The 19819-nt window shown below is 48.7% G+C and overlaps 2 protein-coding genes across 3 annotated transcripts; one reads left to right on the top strand and one right to left on the bottom strand.

The window, feature by feature from the left end:
* Positions 1–1561: 1561 nt before the first annotated feature.
* Positions 1562–11672, top strand: BUD13 (BUD13 homolog). Of its 2 annotated transcripts, none has more exons than XM_082200453.1 (11): positions 1562–1740; positions 3522–3618; positions 3895–3979; positions 5209–5266; positions 6256–6719; positions 6847–7199; positions 7631–7739; positions 8872–9010; positions 9355–9539; positions 10162–10243; positions 10611–11672. In XM_082200453.1, the coding sequence occupies exons 1-11, from the start codon at positions 1580–1582 to the stop codon at positions 10702–10704; spliced, it is 1827 nt and encodes a 608-aa protein (XP_082056579.1). In that variant the 5' UTR covers positions 1562–1579; the 3' UTR covers positions 10705–11672. The 2 variants fall into 2 exon arrangements, with proteins under 2 accessions (XP_082056579.1, XP_082056580.1); XM_082200454.1 differs by lacking the exon at positions 1562–1740 and adding an exon at positions 2655–2907.
* A 2-nt stretch (positions 11673–11674) lies between these two features.
* LOC309519509 (uncharacterized protein) lies at positions 11675–18566 on the bottom strand. The gene is made up of 9 exons (XM_082200578.1): positions 18255–18566; positions 16858–16967; positions 16602–16738; positions 16040–16217; positions 15494–15707; positions 14322–14460; positions 13007–13189; positions 12055–12197; positions 11675–11932 (listed from the first exon to the last, which is right to left on the bottom strand). Exons 1-9 carry the CDS (start codon positions 18302–18304, stop codon positions 11854–11856), a joined length of 1233 nt encoding a protein of 410 aa, XP_082056704.1. The 5' UTR covers positions 18305–18566; the 3' UTR covers positions 11675–11853.
* Between the last annotated feature and the right edge of the window lie 1253 nt (positions 18567–19819).

Below are 19819 nucleotides of genomic sequence, written 5' to 3'. Positions count from 1 at the left end.
GTTCTTGGCTCTCTGGCCTGTGCTGCAGTGGATAGAGAATACCAAACAGTAATGGGTTGCTGGATCAGACCATACATATCCTGCTGTCCTGTTTCCCACACTAATGGTGCTCCCCCCACCCCAGTGCCTCTGGGAAATTCACAGTTGGGAGGAGGTGAGGGCAGCAGCAGGCGATCGCTCATATTGCTCTGTTCCTGAAATGTGGAAGCCTCTCAGCCTGGCAGTAGTATTGAGAGGCGAGGGTCAGGGGGCTGCAGGGGTGCCAACTTGAATAAAACATTGGGAGGCCAGTAAGCTCTGCCCCGCATTACAAGACGTGTCACACACACATCATTTGAGTAGCAATGCCCATCAATTTTGGGGCCCCCTGGCCCCCTCAAATATAGTAGTTGGTGCCTATGCCTCCCTATGAGGGATCCTAAGATAGGTGGTAGGTCTGCATCTGCCCCTTCTCTCTCCACTCCTCTCTCTTTACTGCGTTCCTACTGCAATCTCTTGGGACTATCCCAAAGCAGTGGATTAAAATAGAGGGGAGATTCCAACTAAACATTAGGAAGAACTTTCAGGCACTAAGGGCTGTTTGATAGCGCAACAGGCTCCCTCAGAAAGTGGCACATTTTTTTATTGGAGGTTTCTAAGCAGAAGCTGGGTGGCCATCTGTCAGGGATGCTTCAGGTGTGATTCCTGCTTGCAGGGGGTCAGACTGAATGACCCCTGGGGTCTTCCAACTTTACAATTCTGTCATTCTGCTCCCCACCCCACTCACTTGGCTGTGAAAGTCACCTTGGGCCAGTTCCTGTATCCTCCGCCTAGCCCACCTCACAGGGTTGTGCTGGGGAGGAAGAGAACCAGGCAATTCACCTTTAAAAATAAAATAAAATAATTTATTTGGTTTTACAAATTGCAGCTTTACAATCACATATCCAACACACAACAGAAAGACAAGATTGCGTAGAATCTCCTGGACTTCTCTCCTCCCCTTCATGAGTCCAATTGTTAGTCATTTCCTTCTGCATCTTTTATAATAATACAATTTTTTAAAATCTTCATTATATCCAAAATTCACCATTAAACTACAAGTGTTGTCAGGCCATTCACCTTGAGCGCCCTGAAGGAAAAGGTGCGGATAGGCTTGCAATAATAAACAGGGGTCGCTACTCTGCCCCCCCCCGCCCCCGCTTGCCCGGTCGCCTGGTGGGCATGGGATTACAGTACAGTGGTACCTTGGCTTAATTTGTTCTGGAGGTCTGATCTTAACCTGAAGTACCACTTTAGCTAATGGGGCCTCCTGCTGCCGCTGCAGGATTTCTGTTCTCATCTTGAAGCAAAGTTCTTAACCCGAGGTAATATTTCTGGGTTAGCGGGGTCCGTAACCTGAAGCGTATGTAATCCGAGGTACCACTGTATTGCATTCCATCCCTCGCGCAGAGATGTTGCCGCTAGAGGGCGCCCTAGGCTCCCGCGCTCTTCACGGCCCCCAGCAGCTCCAACCATAGAGACAGGAGGAAAAAAGAGCCTCGTTCTCTATGGTTCTGACTCCGTAGCCGACCTGGCTTCCGCTTCCTCCCGCCTGAGGAAGATGGCGGCGGCCTCGGCTTCGGCCTCGGCTTCAGCCTCGGGCCTGTCCAAGGCCGAATACCTGCGGCGGCGCTACCTGGAGGCCGACGGGCCGGAGGCAGACTCGGAGGCCAAGAAGCGGCGCAAGAAGAAGAAGGCGGCGAAGGAGCTGCCGCCGGGAAGGTGGGAGACGGAGGGAGGGAGGGAACAGGGGTGGAGGGCCGGGGGTGCTTGTTGGCTCCGTCTCCGCCGCGGCCGCCTCCTCCTCCTCCTTCCTGCCGATGGCGAGGAGACCCTCCTCCCTTTCCCCGCTCTGCTTTCCCCCTCCTTTTGAGGGGTATGAACGCATAGAAATATCTGCGCTTCTCTGCACGGCCTCTCAGCCTCGCCTACCTCGCAGGGTTGTTGTGGGTGGGGGTGTTGAGTGAGAATGGAAGGGAGAACCATGTGTGCCACGCTTGAGCTTCTTGGGAGCCAAAAGAAAGGGATATAAATGAATAAATGACGGTTGAATGCCAAAGTTCACCGCAGGGCAGCCTTGGTTGGTCAGACTGCCCGCCTTGCTTCTCAAGCCACAACGCCCATTTGTGTTTTTAATAGCCTTGCAAATATGCCCAAATATACTGGTCTGCAGCATTTTTTACTTGCTTGTTGAAACGCGGCAGAGGAGGGATGGAGCATTGCACAGCTGGGTGGGGTGGAGGAGACCCTTCCTTGTCTAGCAGCCTGCTTGCATTTCATGCTGGGTTTATGTCGTACCTGTGAAATTCCTCCTTCTATACGACAAAGGTGAACAAGTCCAATTATCTCTCTCCCACCGGACCACCCGACAGAGCGTTCCAGGCAGCCCACTTGCTCACATCATCTGTGTGGCATTTCATAGAATCATAGAGTTGGAAGAGACCACAAGGGCCATCGAGTCCAACCCCCTGCCAAGCAGGAAACACCATCAGAGCACTCCTGACATATGGTTGTCAAGCCTCTGCTTAAAGACCTCCAAAGAAGGAGACTCCACCACACTCCTTGGCAGCAAATTCCACTGTCGAACAGCTCTTACTGTCAGGAAGTTCTTCCTAATGTTTAGGTGGAATCTTGTCTATGCAATTTCTGGTTTCCTATTCCTACCAGATTAGTGCAGGAATGTGAGTCTTTTTATGCCTCCACCAATCTTCCATTTCCCCTCTTTCTTTCCTGTTGTGTAACCAAGCCTCAGTATCATTCAGTAGCATTGGCTGTCATTCATTCTATTCCCTTCCTGTCTTTTCTAGGAGTTTACTGTAGCTTTCAGATTGTAAGGTCCTAGAAGGCAGCACTTTGTGGTCTTTGTATGAGAATCCTGCAAAATGGCAAGTGCATTGATGGTGCTGCCCATAGAAGCCTTTAGCATGCCACTCATCTCTTAAAGCAGTGGGCACAACATAATAAGAAAAATGAGGGCGCAGCCCACTTGTGCATTCTGAGATTCTAACAGACTAGTCAGAATGTTGGGCTTGGATGTGGGAAACCTAATAACTAGGTAAAGGGACCCCTGACCGTTAGGTCCAGTCGTGGACGACTCTGGGGTTGCAGCGCTCATCTCGCTTTACTGGCTGAGGGAGCCAGCGAACAGATTCCGGGTCATGTGGCCAGCATGACTAAGCTGCTTCTGGCAAACCAGAGCAGCTCATGGAAATGCTGTTTACCTTCCCGTTGGAGCGGTACCTATTTATCTGCTTGCACTTTGATGTGCTTTCGACCTGCTAGGTTGGCAGGAGCAGGGACCAAGCAACGGTATATTCTGACAGCCTAGCAGCTATCTAGAAGATTTATTCATGAGTATGATGGCTCAATAAATGGAAGTGTTTGTAATGCTACATTGATACTAATGCGATTTCTTATTCTAGAGAGCTGCTCTTTTTTTCAGAGAATACATTTAAACAATATGCTGATCTTTGATCACGTTGTGTTATCTGTTTGGCATCCAGAATTCGCATAGTGGATGATGATGACACAAGCTGGAAAAATATCCCTATTGAGCAGGAAAAAGAGGATGAGGAGGGGGATGATGGAGACTTGCCTGTGGTGAGTATTTGGAGGCAGTTGGAAACAGAGTGCTTAGCTGTACCATCACTTATTTAAAACTGTTTAACTCTCTGAGTAGTACATCATCTTTTCTTCTCAGTCGTGTGTAGTGAAGGTCAATATAATTTCCATTTTACTCATTGGAATTGGAGGGTTCAGACAAGCACAGATGCATTCAGTACACACTGTAACAAGGGTTGCTCAGTTGGGGAGATTTTGGCTTTGCAGTGCGACATGCCTCTTGGGATTGCCCAGATCTCCTGTCTTTCCTTCCAGGTGGCTGAGTTTATTGATGAGCGGCCAGATGAAGTTAAATGGATGGAAGAATTCCGAACCAGTAACAAGTGGAAGCTGTTGGGAGGTTAGTGTTCTGTAGTTCTTCTAATGGGATGATTATTTTGTGCTCTGTGAGATACTTTCATCAGGTTAGCGCTGCATGTAGGCACACAGCCAAGATGGGCACAATTTTTTTTTGGGGGGGGGAGTGAGGGGGTTCTTTTTTGTAGTTTTGTCTCTCTTTCTGTAGGTGTGGCAGAAGAGTGAGGTTAGGTGAACAGAGAAGTAGCTTAGTAAATGTTATGGAAGCGTAACCAAGAGATAGCAGTTACTGCGCAAAAAAGAATGAAGATGGAAAATAAATACACTTTACTTATTAGTGTTTAGGCAATGTAGAGGTTCGTTGGGGTCTTAACAAAATAAGACATTACAAGTCATAAGAATGCAAACCGTGTCAGTAATGGCATCTCATGTAGAATTCAGCTAGTGTGAACATTTTTGCTATGATGTATCGAGTGTAATCCGTTTTTCATGACTATGCTACAGAAGTTGGTCAACAGTGACCCTTCAATGACATCCCAACTCACATCATCCCCCAGCCAGCATGGCTAATGTTCAGGGATGGTGGGAGTTGTAGTCCAGCAGTATTTGCAGGGCAGGGTGAAACAGTTTGTGGGAAGTGGAGTTTGAAAAAGAAGTTTGTGGGTTGCCAAAAAAGCCTGTTGGGGGTTTACTTTAGCTCAGGGAGGGGGCGAGCATAGGAATGCAGGGAGTTGCCTTATGCCAAGTCAGACTTTGATCCATCCAGCTCATTGTTATAGATACTGACTAGCGGGAGTCTCTTCTCCCACCTTGAGACACCAGGTATTATCCCTGGGATCTTTTGCATGGAAAAATATGTGCTCTCTTCCTGGACAGTGATGTGAATTTTCCAGGGGGGAAAAATTGAATTGGGATAATTTGCATTGGAAAACTTTCTGATGCTCTAGAAGGTGATCTAATCTAGTGTGTTTATTTTACTTATATTTAGTAAGCAACGCTTAGAAAGGTTGACTCTGTCTGACTTGCCTAACACTGTATTTTTAATTGGTGTTCATTGTTACTAATTACCATATGAGATGGAATGCATTCTGCAGAAAGATAAAGCACTGGAACATGTTCCGCTCCACATCACCGCTCCTGGGTTAGTTTTCTAGACATTGCTGTCCTTTGCATGACCATTGCAAAAGCCACAAAACTTGCATCTTCTCATAATGTTATGGAGACAATTCAGAGGTCTACATAAACATGGCTTGAATTACGTTCTTTTTTCAGATCAGAAGAAAGAGTCACAAGAATCTGATCATTCTGTGACTGCAAAGTCAACAAAGAGGTAAGGAGGGTATTTAGTTGAGCATTTAACAGCTCATGTTTTCCTGACTAGGACACATCTGTGGTATAGGAGGAACAGATGGAAAGCTCTTTAACTTGAGTAGGCTGAAAGCAAAGAGTAAGGTTACCATAACTTCTGTCATAGAGCTTCAGTGTGCTGATGTCAATGTAGTGTGTGCACACTCAGATGATTTCCAAACCATCCTACATATCTTTGCAGAAGCTTACGAAAAGCTTGATCTATCGCTCAACATCCCCAAAACCAAAATGCTGCACCAACAAGCAAGAAACAACTTCTCTGCCACAAATCCAACTGAATGTTAAGACAGTGTTGTTTACTCACTGTTAAGACAGTGTTCATGAAAGACAATCTTACTTGTCTACGAGGGATCACCAAAGGAGGAGGAGGAGGAGGAAGAAAAGCTCCTTCAGGATGATTTTAACAGCTGCTGTGACAGTGGCTTTAACCTTCTGGATTGGAGTAGCTATTTAACATAGTTTGTGAGTGGAAGGAATGACTAGCACTTCATGTTTGTAGCACACCAGCTCTATGATCTTTGAAGCTAAGGCACAAAGCTTGTTGCAGGCTCATTGAAAACCGACTGTGTAGGCTCTGCACAGTTGAAAAGAGCACAGTAAGCCTCCCAACATCTTTATGACCATAGTTAGAACTGGGCTGGGCGTAGTGCGGCATAAGAGGGGTGTCAAGATAAATAATTAATTGTCACATGATTCCACAGAAAGAGCACACATGGTGGACAGTTGGCATTCTGACTGTGGTGGTATTGGCAAAGAAACTGGCAGTGGTAGAGTTTCAAGTGCCAACACCAGGAGGCTGAGTCAGCCCACTGGGTGTTCCCTGGTCAGGATTGCTACTCCCCGCTTGCTGCCAGCCTGCTGTGTCAAAACCATATAAGGCAGCAAAATTTTACTGAAAGTGACTTGCCTGTTTGAAGCTTTGACTAATGTGCATTTTGGATTTCCTTCCAGTTCAGACGCCACAAAACAGAAAAGAGCAAGGCATTCGCCAGACCAGTCACCGCCGAGGAGACGTCATGACTCTCTGGACCAATCACCGCCCAGGAGGGTCCTCCGTGACTCGCCGGACCAGTCACCGCCCAGGAGGACCCGTTGTGACTCACCAGATCAATCCCCACCCAGGAGGACCCGTTGTGACTCACCAGATCTGTCCCCGCCCAGGAGGGGCCACCGTGGCTCACCAGATCCATCACCTAAAAGGCATCATTCTGACACAGGCAAAAATAATACCAGAAGCTTGCATGGAGGCCGACAGGAACTCTACGTTGACAAGTCCTCAGCCCATCAAGGGTGGCAAGCTACCTCTGACCTGTCACCACCCCAAAAGAAGACGCGTGATTCTGATGTCGGCTCGTTGCTGTCTCAGAAACGGCAGTTGCCCACTGGGGGTCTAGGGAAACAAAGCAACGCCAGAGGTGAGTAGATTTGTGGAAGCCTTTCTCCAGAGAGGAGTATGTTTTGGGAGTGTGAGTTACTGGAGGTCCTGGTAAACATCCAGTCACATTTGGTAATTTGTTTTGATGCTTGTATGCCACTTTACAGACTCTGAAGCCAATAAACGGTCCCATTCATCAGCACCTTCACCGAGGAAGCGCCAGAGACATGATTCTGAATCCGACTCCGATTCTCCCCCGCCCAGGAGGAGTGCCAAAACCTCCTCAGATTCGGACCTTTCCCCACCACGGGCCTCTCGCAGTACACACTCACAGCGCCCGAGCTCTCCTTCCGACCTCTCTCCCCCCAGAAGATCACGGGGCAAGTCTTCAGACTCTGATTTGTCCCCTCCCCGAAGAGGTCAAGAAGGCAGGAGGAAGGCCCACAGATCCAAGAGCCCCCCTGACCTCTCACCACCTCGACGGGCCAAGGACACCAAAGGGAAGGATGGCATCCAAAAGGTGAGGACTTTGTTATTCAGCAGTAAATGTGCTGATTCTGTTTTGTAAGCATGACAACCATGATAAGAACTGCTGCCAGACTTTGCTTTTTCTTCTTCTCTCCCTGCCCCTTTTCTCTTTGTGTGTTGTGTTGTTGTTTTTTAATAGATGGTAAAACTGCAGGCAGGGATGTCTTGTTTTAATTGATTATATCTAAACTACTATGGGAGCCTTTTAGGCTGAAGAGCAGAGTACAAATGCTCTAAATAAATAAATAAATAAGGAGCTGTGGAACCCTGTAATGATTTTTCTGTATGCTTTCCCCAAGTGCTATGGGGAATGACTTCCCTCAGAGGCAGCTACACTGGAGTTGTATGGGGTTTAGTACTTTTGTGGAACTGGCACAAGGGTAGCATTTTTGACACAGCTGTTGTGCTGCTTTTGGCTTGCAGGGCCCTCAGATGCTTTCGGGGGGCAAAGCTGGCTTAGTGTCAGCTGAGCTGCTGAGGAAGGAGCAGCATGAGCTCAGGAAACAGCAAAGCAGCAGCAAGCATTTGGAAGGTGAGCTGTGGGGCGGGAGGCAGAGGTGGAGAATGTGACTTTCTCAGGGTCACTCAGTGACTTCATGGCACAAGTAGGACGTGAATCCAGCCCTCACCCCCGGGGTTGTATGGGCACCTCTGTTTAAAACCCATCAGGACATGTCATCCCCACCAACACTGGGTTATTATAGCAGGAAGGAAAGCGGCTTTCAGAAGGAAGTGTTCGGCTGTGACCCTCCATAGTGGAGCAGGGCCCACCAGAGTTTTGGGCAGGTCCTCCTGCAAATGCAGTGGTGATGAGCTGGGACTGCTAGTTGCAGGAATGGGTAGTTGCAGCTGCTGCATTCTCTAAAGCAAACCACTGTCCTTTCATACGGATGTGGGGGGCTATGATTGAAAAATGTGCAAGCCTGCAGATATTTGACGCGGGTGGCGCTGTGGGTTAAACCACAGAGCCTAGGACTTGCCAGTCAGAAGGTTGGTGGTTCGAATCCCCTCGATGGGGTGAGCTCCTGTTGCTCGGTCCTGCTCCTGCCAACCTAGCAGTTCGAAAGCACATCAAAGTGCAAGTAGATAAATAGGTACCGCTCCGGCTAGAAGGTAAACGGCGTTTCTGTGCGCTGCTTTGGTTCGCCAGAAGTGGCTTAGTCATACTGGCCACATGACCCGGAAGCTGTACGCTGGCTCCCTCAGCCAATAAAGCGAGATGAGCGCCGCAACCCCAGAGTCGGTCATGACTGTACCTAATGGTCATGGGTCCCTTTACCTTTTATAGATATTTGGAGTCTAATTGTTCACACCCAATGAAGTTAGCACCCAGCAGATTGAAAGGAAATGTAGATAGACCTTTCACCTGTGAAATTCAAGAGCTGCTAGCAGTAGTGGTGGTGAGTCATACGATTTGTCTCGTTCTTGGCTCATTGTAAGTCTAAAATCAAAGTTCTGCAGTCCAGTGACCCACATTTCCTGCAAGCAGAAAAATACCAGTTCAGTTTATCATTTACAGCTTTGCTTTACTACAGAAATAATCAAATGTTTACTGGGTGTGCTGAGTTCACCAAACGGATAGATTCGATGGTGCGACATTTTTCAGCCTCCTGTTGTGGCTAGCTTGAATGCCTGACTCCTTCTTCCCTGCTTCCCTCCCCCAGCTGAATCACGACATGCTGAAACGGTTTTCCGGGACAAGTCGGGCCGCAAGAGGGACCTGAAGCAGGAGTTGCTGGAACAGCGCAAGAAAGCAGAGGAGAAATCTGAGCGAGATGAGCAGTATGCCAAATGGGGAAAGGGGTAAGCTGGTTGGTTCCTGCGTTCAGGGCAGAAGCCCCACTTCCCTATCAGACCACTGAAAAATGGGGATGTGAAAATTCATTTAACAATGAGAAAGGAAGGTGCCCTAACACCAGCTCAGAAGATTGAACCTGACACCTCTTGCCTGTAGCATTGAGCCACAATCATCCCCCTAAGAGAAGAGCCGCTGTGTCAAGCCTTCCTTGGTGTGTTGCTGACTTGGGCAACAGCAGGTGACCCTTCTCTCTTTCCAAACCTCCTGTAGTGTCTTGTGCAAAAAAGGCAAGAAAAAAAGTTGAGTCCAGCCGCTTATGCCCTGCTTTGTTTTGTGCCTCTCCCTGCAGCCTCACACAGAGCCGGCAGCAGCAGCAGAATGTGGAAGATGCAGCGAAAGAAATGCAGAAGCCACTGGCCAGGTACATTGACGACCAGGACTTGGACAAGATGCTGCGGGAGCAGGAGCGTGAAGGGGACCCCATGGCTGATTTTCTTAAGAAGAAGAAGGCCAAGGAGAAGAAAGATACCAAAGGTCAGCACTTGCGGTCTCCAGGTGTTACTGGTTTGTGGCAGTGGGGAGGGTGGCTGTGGTTGACAGGAAGAGGCACTGTGCTAATTCTCGTGCTTCCCAAAGGTCAATTCTGATCTGTTACAGCTAAGAGGCGGAATGTTCAGCTTGGAAATAAGTTTGACCCTAAGAGATGCACCTAAATGGAGTTTTCAGCAATGCCTTTTGAAAAGGATGGGGTGTCAGGAGTCAGAGGAGTGACTAAAGCTTTGTGGTGAAGAGAACTGGGCAAGAAACTCCCCCGTCATCCTTCTCTGTTACACCCAGTCCTCACATTCTACTTCTAAGCTCAACAAAAATTGCTTTCTGGGGTAGAGGGGGGGGGGGAGATGTTGTTCAGGGCTACTTCCTCTAGGAAGGCATTTTGTGATGGATGGCATATCAGGCATTCTGCTTTCTTGCCTTGCCTCTGTCTTCCTGTGAACCCTGTGCCTTGCACCATGTCTTCCCCGTAAATCACACGGTCTTTGAGGACCACTGTTGACTTCCTCTATGTGTGTTGGGTCAGTGCTAGCATAACTCCCCGGCTTCACTGGAAAAAAATAATTGTTGAAGCTGTTTGCTTATTTTCCTTCCCCTTCTTCAGAAAAGCCAAGATACAATGGACCAGCACCCCCACTTAATAGGTTCAACATCTGGCCTGGGTATCGCTGGGATGGAGTGGACAGGTAAGTCTGTCTTTCTGCTAGTAATGGTAATAGACGGTCTCCAGTTACAAAGAACCATGTGATGTACCCATGTGGCATTTCCTACATGCAATATTATTACTGAAACAACTTCTGGTTTCGTGTCCATCCTTCATCCTTGATCATGACACTGAAGCAGCATCCCTAGTGGGGTTTCTTTGTGAAGTTTGCGGGTGGGTGGGATATCTCCATTCAGCTGCTGTTGGCAACTTTCTCATGACCCAAGATTTGGGGCTGGGAAATTTGAAGGACTTGGTTTCACCGTGAAGGCCACCCAGCTCCTCCAAGAAATCTGCCTGCCCCAGTTTATTGTTGGTTCACCTTATTGACATTGTTTCTGTTCCTGTAGGTCCAACGGCTTTGAGCAGAAGCGTTTTGCCAGGATCTCAAGTAAGAAGGCAGTTCAGGAGCTGGCATACAAGTGGAGTGTTGAGGACATGTGATTTTCCATCCTGAGATGCGATGGAACCTCCTCACAGTGCTGGAGATGGAAGGATCTCCTCTGCAGCAGGGTTAAAGGGGTCCACCTATCAAGACTGTTCCAGGTGGTTTTGGAAGGGCTTGTGGCAGCTTGCCGTTTCCAGGCAGAAGGCGAGACTGATGGAATTCCTGCAGTATATATAGACTGGGCAAGGAGGAGTGAGAGATGTGGTGCAGAAGCCCCAAGTCCTTTTCGGATGGAAACCTCTGGAAATCCACTGCTGGAAGAAACTGGTCTCTTACATATTAACCTCATGGAGCAGTTGAGGTTGCTGCAGCTGTATTTGAAATCTCAGGTGCTTTTTCTGGGTAAGGAGCAGCAAGAGACAAGGTTAAGGAGGACTCCCTTCATTGAATAACGTTCCTTCTGTTTCTTTGAAGGGTTTGACTGTCTTTTCTTGTAGCTGCTGGCCATGGTTGAAACCACTGGCTGGTTTGTAACTCTGAACATCCTGGTGTACATAAGCACAACATCTTCCTGCGTTTTCTGTCTTGCACTGTTGGGTGCACACACTTCTGGACTGTGCAGTTTTTGCCTGGGCAGGGAGAATGCTTTCCCATAGCCTTTTCCTAAAAGGACCAGCTGGAAATCCGCACTCTTGTATTTGAGAATAAACTCACCTCCAACAGCAGCTCAAGGAGCTAGTTGGGAAGTCAACGTGTAGATTTTGAAACCCTTTTACATTTCCCCTGAAGCGTCTGCTGGTGTCACTGAAGGAGTCTCTTCTGTTCCTGCAAAACAGGGAAGCTAAATGCAAAGACTTTGTCATAGGAAACGGGATTCTCTGCAGCTAATTTTTTTACAACCCTTTGTATTTTTGATGTACAGTTTGTAAATAACAACTTCCTTTTTCCAGTTTGGTTGTATGCATTTTGTAAAGTTCTGTTACCACCATGTTTGTACCTGGGAAGAAGAAAGATTTGGGCTTGAGCTGTTTCGAGTTTATATTACTCCTTTTTATTGAACACAAGTGTGTTTTTGCTATGGCAATATCCAAACATGAACAGAACTTGAGAGTACAATTTTATAATTTGTGAAGGAGCATAGATTCCAGCCCCACGATGTTCAGCCATTAGTCCCTGAGGTCTGACCCTTCTGGCACAGTCATACTTTAGTCGTCTGCTTCTTTCCTAGACTTCTGTTGCTGGGCTAGGTACATTTGCAGTCGACAGACAGGGAGTGGAATATGCCTGCAAAAGAGAATGCAGAGCTTGCTTAAGCTGCTGCTGTTCCAATCTCTACCCTGCAACAGCCCAGCCAAACTTTTGGATGCCTCCCTGGGGCTTTTCTTGGCCACTATTAGGCTGGATACCTGTAAGCCTCTCGGTGGATGGTGGCAAAATCTTGCCCTCCCTCAGTCTGGATGGATTTCAGTTCTGGCTTGTAGTTCTTGGCCTTCTCCGCTCTCTTCAGCAGATAAGTGCTGCATGTTGTGGTTTGGCTTCCAAAATGGCCCTTTTGAAACAAAACAGAAACAAGCAGCAGATGCTTTCAGTGTCCGTTGGCAGAGATGGGATACAGTATTAAAATGTCCTTTGTCTGACACCTTAAGCCACAGCCATGAGAGGAGCCGACAAAGGGCTTCCTGTGAGAGAGCAGCCCAATCCACCACGTTCACATCTGCTTCATATATACTTGCAGAAGAGGTAGTTTAACTAGAAATGGGAAGGACTGAGAGTGGAGTAGATTGTTGAGGAAATTTGAAAATGGTGCTAGGCAGTGTGCGTGCATCTTGTTCACTCAAGAGCTGATCCAATTTCAACTCCTACTTCCTTGGACTTGAACAACAGTTGCATTTCCCTTGGGAAATCTCCAGTGCCCTGAGAGATTGGGAACAGGAATTTTGGGGGGTGGGGGGTCTGCCTTTTTCACCTCTGTTCAGCTACTGAGCAAGATTGGGGTTTGCTGTTGATGCCTTTAGGCTCTTGCCTGCAACATGTCCCTTTTTGGTGATTCTACTTCACAGAAGCTATATATTTCTTCCCTGACCCATGAAGAGGACAGCCTTCCCACCCCTCTTTCTAACGTCCTTGCAGCAAATCAAGCCACTTCTCTGTCTATCTTAGTATTGTCTGCTGTGACTGACAGGGCTGAGGTAGGATGCATCTTTCTGATCACCTTTAGACCAGAAATGCCAGAGACTGGACCTGGAGACTTATAAGTATTCGAGGATGTGACTAGGCAGGATTCCAGGGTGCAGTGATGGCTTTGCCCCCGAGCTACGGCTCTGCCCCAAAGCACACTCTGCACAATGGGTCCCTTACCAAGGAGTGGGCGCAGCTTCTTTCCCAGGGATCTCCGTATCGAATACGAGGCTGAGCTCCCCAGTCCCTGAAGAAGAACCTGTGTGCTGTGGAGTTGTCAAACTGGGCAGCCAGAGATTTCAGAGCTGTGCCTGGATGTTTAATGGGCTCCGCATGGTTGAGGACAGGAAGGTGATAAGGAAGCTGCAAGAGGAGAGGAATGCAAAAAGGATACTGGTAAAGGTAAAGGGTAAGGTAAAGGACCTCTGGATGGTTAAGTCCAGTCAAAGGTGACTATGGGGTGCAGTGCTCATCTCGCTTCAGGCTGAGGGAGCTGGTGTTTGTCCACAGACGGCTTTCCGGGTCATGTGGTCAGCATGACTAAACCGCTTCTGGCACAATGGAACACCGTGACAGAAACCAGAGTGCACGGAAACACAGTTTACCTTCCTGCCACAGCAGTACCTATTTATCTACTTGCAGTGGCATGCTTTTGAACTGCTAGGTAAGCAGGAGCTGGACAGAGCAACGAGAGCTCACCACCGTCGCAGGGACTGGAACTGCCGACCTGATTGGCAAGCCCAAGAGGCTCAGTGGTTTAGACCACAGCGCCACCCGCAACCCTTCAGAAAGTATCTGCAGAAGTAGGTGAAGGAGGCAGGGAAGGGAATTATCTGCTTGCCCAGCTGACCCACGTTAGAGGGGGAACACTGGGTTGGGATGTGACTAGGCTTCATTCTAGTAGAGCCAATGGAGCAATGAGGACTTCAAGCTACCCTATAAATGTAGCCTGAAGGTCTAGGGCATGAGGCCAATAGGAAGTAAAGGTAAAGGTAAAGGGACACCTGACCATTAGGTCCAGTCGTGACCGACTCGGGGGTTGTGGTGCTCATCTTGCTTTATTGGCCAAGGGAGCCGGCATACAGCTTCCAGGCCATGTGGCCAGCATGACTAAGCCGCTTCTGGCAAACCAGAGCAGCGCACGGAAACACCGTTTTACCTTCCCGCCGGAGCGGTACCTATTTATCTACTTGCACTTTGATGTGCTTTCAAACTGCTAGGTTGGCAGTAGCAGGGACTGAGCAATGGGAGCTTACCCCATTGTGGGGATTCGAACCGCTGACCTTCTGATCGGTAAATCCTAGGCTCTGTGGTTTAACCCACAGCGCCACCCGCATCCCTTCTATAGGAAGTGGGACTCTCATATTTTGAAATTCAATGGGCTCCACTGTTTCCCTCCCTAAGCCTTAGGGGTGAAGGGGAGATGAATTTCAAGCAGAAAAGTACTACCCTCATTCTCTTACCAACTTCCTTTGCTGCTGGGATGAACCCTTACCTTGGTAACGTCGTCTTCTTCAGATTTCCCAGCTTCCTTTGCCCCCCGGTTCTTTTTCAGCGTGATGAGCTTGGCACGAGAGTATGCAGAGGCGTTCCAGCTACGGTAGCTCTCTCTGTGGACAGTCTGGAAGTTGGTTCTGTGCAGAAGTGATGGCGTGTGAGAATCTGTAGTGAATAGTCCCATTGTTAAGTCTCGTGTTACTGAAAGGCCTTTAAGCCAGTTGCACCAGGCAGCAGTATTTGTTCTCTCATTGTGAAGGAATAGTGATTCATTCTATCCTCTTGGAACTACTTTTAGAGTCAAAAGAGCCTGGTCTTACCTCGCTGACCTTTTCATGGTTGGCCAATGAAAACTGCCCTGGGTACACCTGTGCTAATGTAACAATACCCAAGAAGAAGATGCTGCACTTTCTCATAGGCAGAGGGGTCCTGGGAGAGGATGAAAGGGAACCTTTCTTGGGACTTTAAACCACTTGCCAAAGAAAAGTCAGTCCTGCGGCACCTTAAAGGCTAAGAAATTCATTGATTTATGGCATAACTTTCCATGGACCAAAACACATGTCATCAGATGCATGAAGTGATATCTCAGTTGACGGGTGTAGATGCAGGAGGAGAAAAATGCAAGGTGGGAGTTGAACAGTCATGAGATGAAAAAAGTACCATCAGTGATAATTAAATTAGAGCTTAGAGGGTATGTTAAACAGGCACAGGAGCCCTTGACGCAGCAAATTGGTGATGATTTACTCAGCACTGCAAAGATAATTATGTTAACACCTATAGTTGGGCAGGAAACCATGGTCTCTATTCAGACTCAGATGAACGTTATTGAACTTACTGATGAGTCGCAATCCAGCGGATTCACACTGAAGTTCCTTTCTCTGAGGATGGCCCCCTGCCTCCCCAAGATCAACAGCAAAGTGGTCTGGTAGGTCGAAATGTTCTCCTTTCTGAAATCCTATTTCTGTGCATTTATTCTTTCCCATTGGTGCTGGCGCATTTGCCCAATGTAGAAAATCTTACGCCATAATCAATGGCTTTGTCTTTAAGGTGCCGTTGGCCTCTTTGTGGTTTTGTTTTGTTGGTATCAGACTGACATGTGAAGTCCCTGCTCCTGTCTCTCCTCAATCCCAAACCTCTCCAGAATCGTTCCCCAGCACCTGAGATGCTCACCTGAAAGCTGGGTTAATTGCCAGGTTGTCCAGAGGAGGCAGGGCAGGTGCAGCCTGGCCAAGAAAGGCCCTTTGTTCTGGGAAATCGCTTTGGTACTTGGTCACATATTCAGCTGCTGCCGGTTCTGAGGATTTTGTGATGGCCCTCTTCTCTCGAAGGAATGCCCCCTTCTCCAAGGGCAAGGGGTGGCTGGGGGTGGTGATGACATTTACTCCTGCAGAGCAGAAAATGGTGAACGATACCTTTTATTTTGGTGTGAAGAGCTCAGATCCTCAGCCTTGCAACTCCCCCTGTATGGAAAGCTGCTATTAATCCTAGGGAAAACTCACCTGGACTGTGTTCAGGTGGGGGCAGATATTGGAAGAGAGGAAACATTTTAGATCAAAGACCTGACGCAGCCTCCAACTTAGAAATGCAACCAGGCCTCCCATTCCTGCCCTAGCTTAGCTCTGATTTGGTAGAACCAATACTGTATTTGAGGTTAGTTGAATGTCCCCTTATCAAGCTTAGTTTTCGTGCTGCTGCTTTCTTCATATTTAGCTTTACCTGGCTGGTCTGGAAGCTCCCCCTTGAATCCCTTTCTTCTGGAGCTGTTCTTGACTGCAGGGCTGCAGGGCTGGAGCTTGCTTGGAGGTTGCGAGAGGGCGGATGCTCGTGGTGGGAAGGGGAGCTGGCAGAGAGCCTGGCTCTGGAAGGGTCCCTGTGGGTGCTGGCCTCTCCTCTCCTGCAAAGCAGATGGCCCCACAACTTGCTCAGTAAATCTCTCCTGCACGCCTCTCACTTTCCAGCTGTGTGTTCATAAAACTGTGATGTGCTGTGATGACGTTATGTTTAGGAGCAGGGGGCTTTATCAAATGTACAAGCAACCCTGAACCAATGCAGGGTACTGCATAGAGATGCGGTGGAGAAAACTTTGTTTCTTCCCGCTTTCCTTAACAGAAATAACTCCAACCAAAAGCTCCCCTTTCTTCCCTTCAAGGTGTTTGAAGCTGTTTCCCCCTGAGATGTGCTAAAAGCAAGAGGGCAAATTAAGTAGGTATTTGCGTGCAGAACTGGGAGCTCCCCCTCACCCCAGGGGACAGGAGACCTCCCCCCCCCTTGTCTTTACCTTTGTGGGATGCTCGGTTCTCTTGCCTGGATCCCAGACGACAAACTCTGCCCTCTGGGTGGTCTGGAGGTCCATGGGAGGAGGATTTGGGTGTGGAGGGGTGCAGGGGGGCCTCTTGCTGCTGCGCGGGTGCACAGCTGTTTGGAGCAGGGGGGAAAGAACAGCAGTTAGGTGCTGGGATATGGTTGAGATCAGGGAAACAAAGGCACTGACCCAGCCCTTTCCCAGGCCAGCTGGGCCCCCCTTCCCCACTTACCTGGTGGGCACGTGTAAGTTGCCTTGTAGTGAGAGAGCCAGCCCTTCCCAGTCTTCGGCTGTGCAAGCAGCACCCGTTGCTTTCGGCAGTTCCTGTGGCGCTTGTGGCGGCTGCATGGGAAGCAAGCAAGCATCTGAGAACTAGGTGGCATCAAAGGGGCTTGTCTCTCTGGCAACAGCTCTGTGTGCCAAGGAAAAAAGGGATACTTTTTTGTTATTTGTACATGTACTGCGGGACGTGGGTGGCGCTGTGGGTTAAACCACAGAGCCTAGGGCTTGCCGATGAGAAGGTCGGTGGTTTGAATCCCTGCAACGGGGTGAGCTCCCGTTTCTCGGTCCCTGCTCCTGCCAACCTAGCAGTTCGAAAGCACGTCAAAGTGCAAGTAGATAAATAGGTGGGAAGGTAAATGGCGTTTCCGTGCGCTGCTCTGGTTTGCTAGAAGCGGCTTAGTCATGCTGGCCACATGACCCGGAAGCTGTACACCGGCTGCCTCAGCCAAGTGAGATGAGCGCCGCAACCCCAGAGTCGGCCACGACTGGACCTAATGCTCAGGGGTCCCTTTACCTTTACATATACTGCTTTATAGGCTGCTCTGTAATGGACGTTCTCTGCCCGCCTTGATAGATAAAAGCCTGGTTTGGAAAATGGAAGGTGCAGTGGGCAGGATGCGCCAGGCTTTGTACCACTGTGAGGGTTCTGGGATCAAAGCATTCCTTAAAAATTCAAGCCCATCCTCTCTGCAATGTGCTGCAATGCAGCTGGGCTTGCTTGCTGCCTGTTTTCTTCTTCTTCTGTATGTAGATGGGCTCACTTGCCTAAGCCAAACCAGATCTATTTCCAGCGATGGAAGCTCTGAGAAGCTGTGCCCCTCTCAAGTGCTGGCGGACCACAACTTGCACAATTCCCGACAATTGGCCACGCTGGGTGTCGGAACAGATGGGAGACGGAGTCCAACAACATTTTCCACGGCTCCAGGTTCGCCACACCTGGTCCAAATGGTTTGGGTTGAGTGGACCCACCCCTGGAAGCGAGGAAGGCGGAATGCAGGGCCTGGGTAAAGGTCTACGCATTGCCAACTGCTCCTTGTCACCGGCTACCATTTAACCTGCAAAACCTAGAGCAAGGGTCAGCAACCTTTTTCAGCAGGTGGTCGGTCCACTGTCCCTCAGACCTTGTGGGGGGCCAGACTATATTTTGCAAAATAAATAAAAAGTGAAAGAATTTCTATGCCCCACAAATAAACCAGAGGTGCATTTCAAATAAAAGCACACATTCTACTCATGTAAAAACCCACTGATTCCTGGACCATCCATAGGCCGGATTGAGAAGGCGATTGGGCTGGATCCGGCACCCAGGCCTTAGTTTGCCTACCCATGACCTAGAGGAACTGCACTTACCCACAGTCGCAGAGTTCGCAGAGACACTCTTTAAAGGGAGGGCTCTCCATGTTGTGTGAGAGAGATCTTCACCGTTGCAGAGTCTGTGGCTGAGCACTGTAGAGAGAACTGAAACTGCTCGGATTCCTGTACAGAGAGGCTTGTCCTTTGCTTTTGGCCAGAACTCAACTCAAGGGGTTTGTGCTGGTTGCTAAGGCCCACAGATCCCTCCTTTTGTTCTCCCCCCTCCTCTTTGCCAAGGGTGATTTGAATATGAAAGCTGCTCCCCAAGAGGCCTTCTGTATTTGCCAGCAGAGGTGTGGAATTTCTTAGAGCCCCAGTGCCTGGCACAGCTGGTGCACAAAGCAGGCAGGGCCTGTGTGCTTGTTGGAAGCTGGTCTGCAACTGGTTCTCTTGCTGCTCCATGCTCTGCCTTCCTTAAGTTTTGACACACCATGTTTGCATTTCCTCTGATACAGTATGTCCAGTATGTCGTACTGAGATCCACCTCCAAGGGTCTTCTGGCAGTTCCCTCACTGCAAGAAGTGAAGTTACAGGGAACCAGGCAGAGGGCCTTCTCGGCAGTGGCACCCTCCCTGTGGAACGCCCTCCCTTCAGATGTTAAGGGAATAAAGAACTACACAACTTTTAGAAGACGTCTGAAGGTAGCTCTGTACAGTGGTACCTCGGTTTACATATGCTTCAGGTTACATATGCTTCAGGTTACAGACTCCTCTAACCCAGAAATAATACCTCAGGTTAAGAACTTGCTTCAGGATGAGAACAGAAATCGTGTGGCAGCGGTACTGCGCGGTGGCAGCGGAAGGCTCCATTAGCTAAAGTGGTACCTCAGGTTAAGAATGGAACTCCAGAGCGAATTAAGTTCTTAACCCGAGGTTCCACTGTATTGGGAAGTTTTTAATGTTTGATGTTTTGTTACGTTTTTATATCTTGCTGGAAGCCACCCAGAATGGCTGGGGAAACCCAGCCAGATGGGCAGGATAAAATAATAGTAATAAAAATAAAAATAATAAATAATAATAATTTTTTTTGCAAAGTCCTGATTGCTACACCCCAGTCCCTGTGCCAAGGATCGCTTCCTGACAGCCCCCTTCCCCTAATCAAACCACACATTCTGGAAGGCACCTGCTACTCCTGCAGAGGGCCGGCCCTGCTATGCAGCCGGGGGTGAAGTGGCCTCCTTCAGGCATTGTGAACTGGGGGAGTGGTGCCGTTTGAGGTCTACACTGAGCAGTAGTATGTCTTCGGCTGACACTTAGCATTGCTCTCCTAGAGTCCATATGTTTGTGAACCCAACTGTCCTACGAATCTGTTAGCAACAGTGTTAAAATTTGCCTGCTGTGTGTAAAAGAGCAGGTGGTGAACTGCATCATACCTCCGTGTTCATAGGCATGCATGCATATCCGTGGCATATGCTCTGGAAACCAAGATGCATTTTTGCCAGGAAGAAACTGCTAGAGACCCTAGGGAACAAGGGTTGTAGCATGCTTACAGGTGTCAAATGTTAAACGTGTGTGGATTTACCAGGGTTACACCCCCCAAATAGGGACATCTAGGAGCATATG

Source organism: Podarcis vaucheri, assembly GCF_965113315.1.
Source record: "Podarcis vaucheri genome assembly, chromosome: 15".
Classification (NCBI taxonomy): Eukaryota; Metazoa; Chordata; class Lepidosauria; order Squamata; family Lacertidae; genus Podarcis; species Podarcis vaucheri.
The sequence above is the reverse complement of the archived record's forward strand: the minus strand, read 5'-3'. Positions and strand labels throughout refer to the sequence as shown.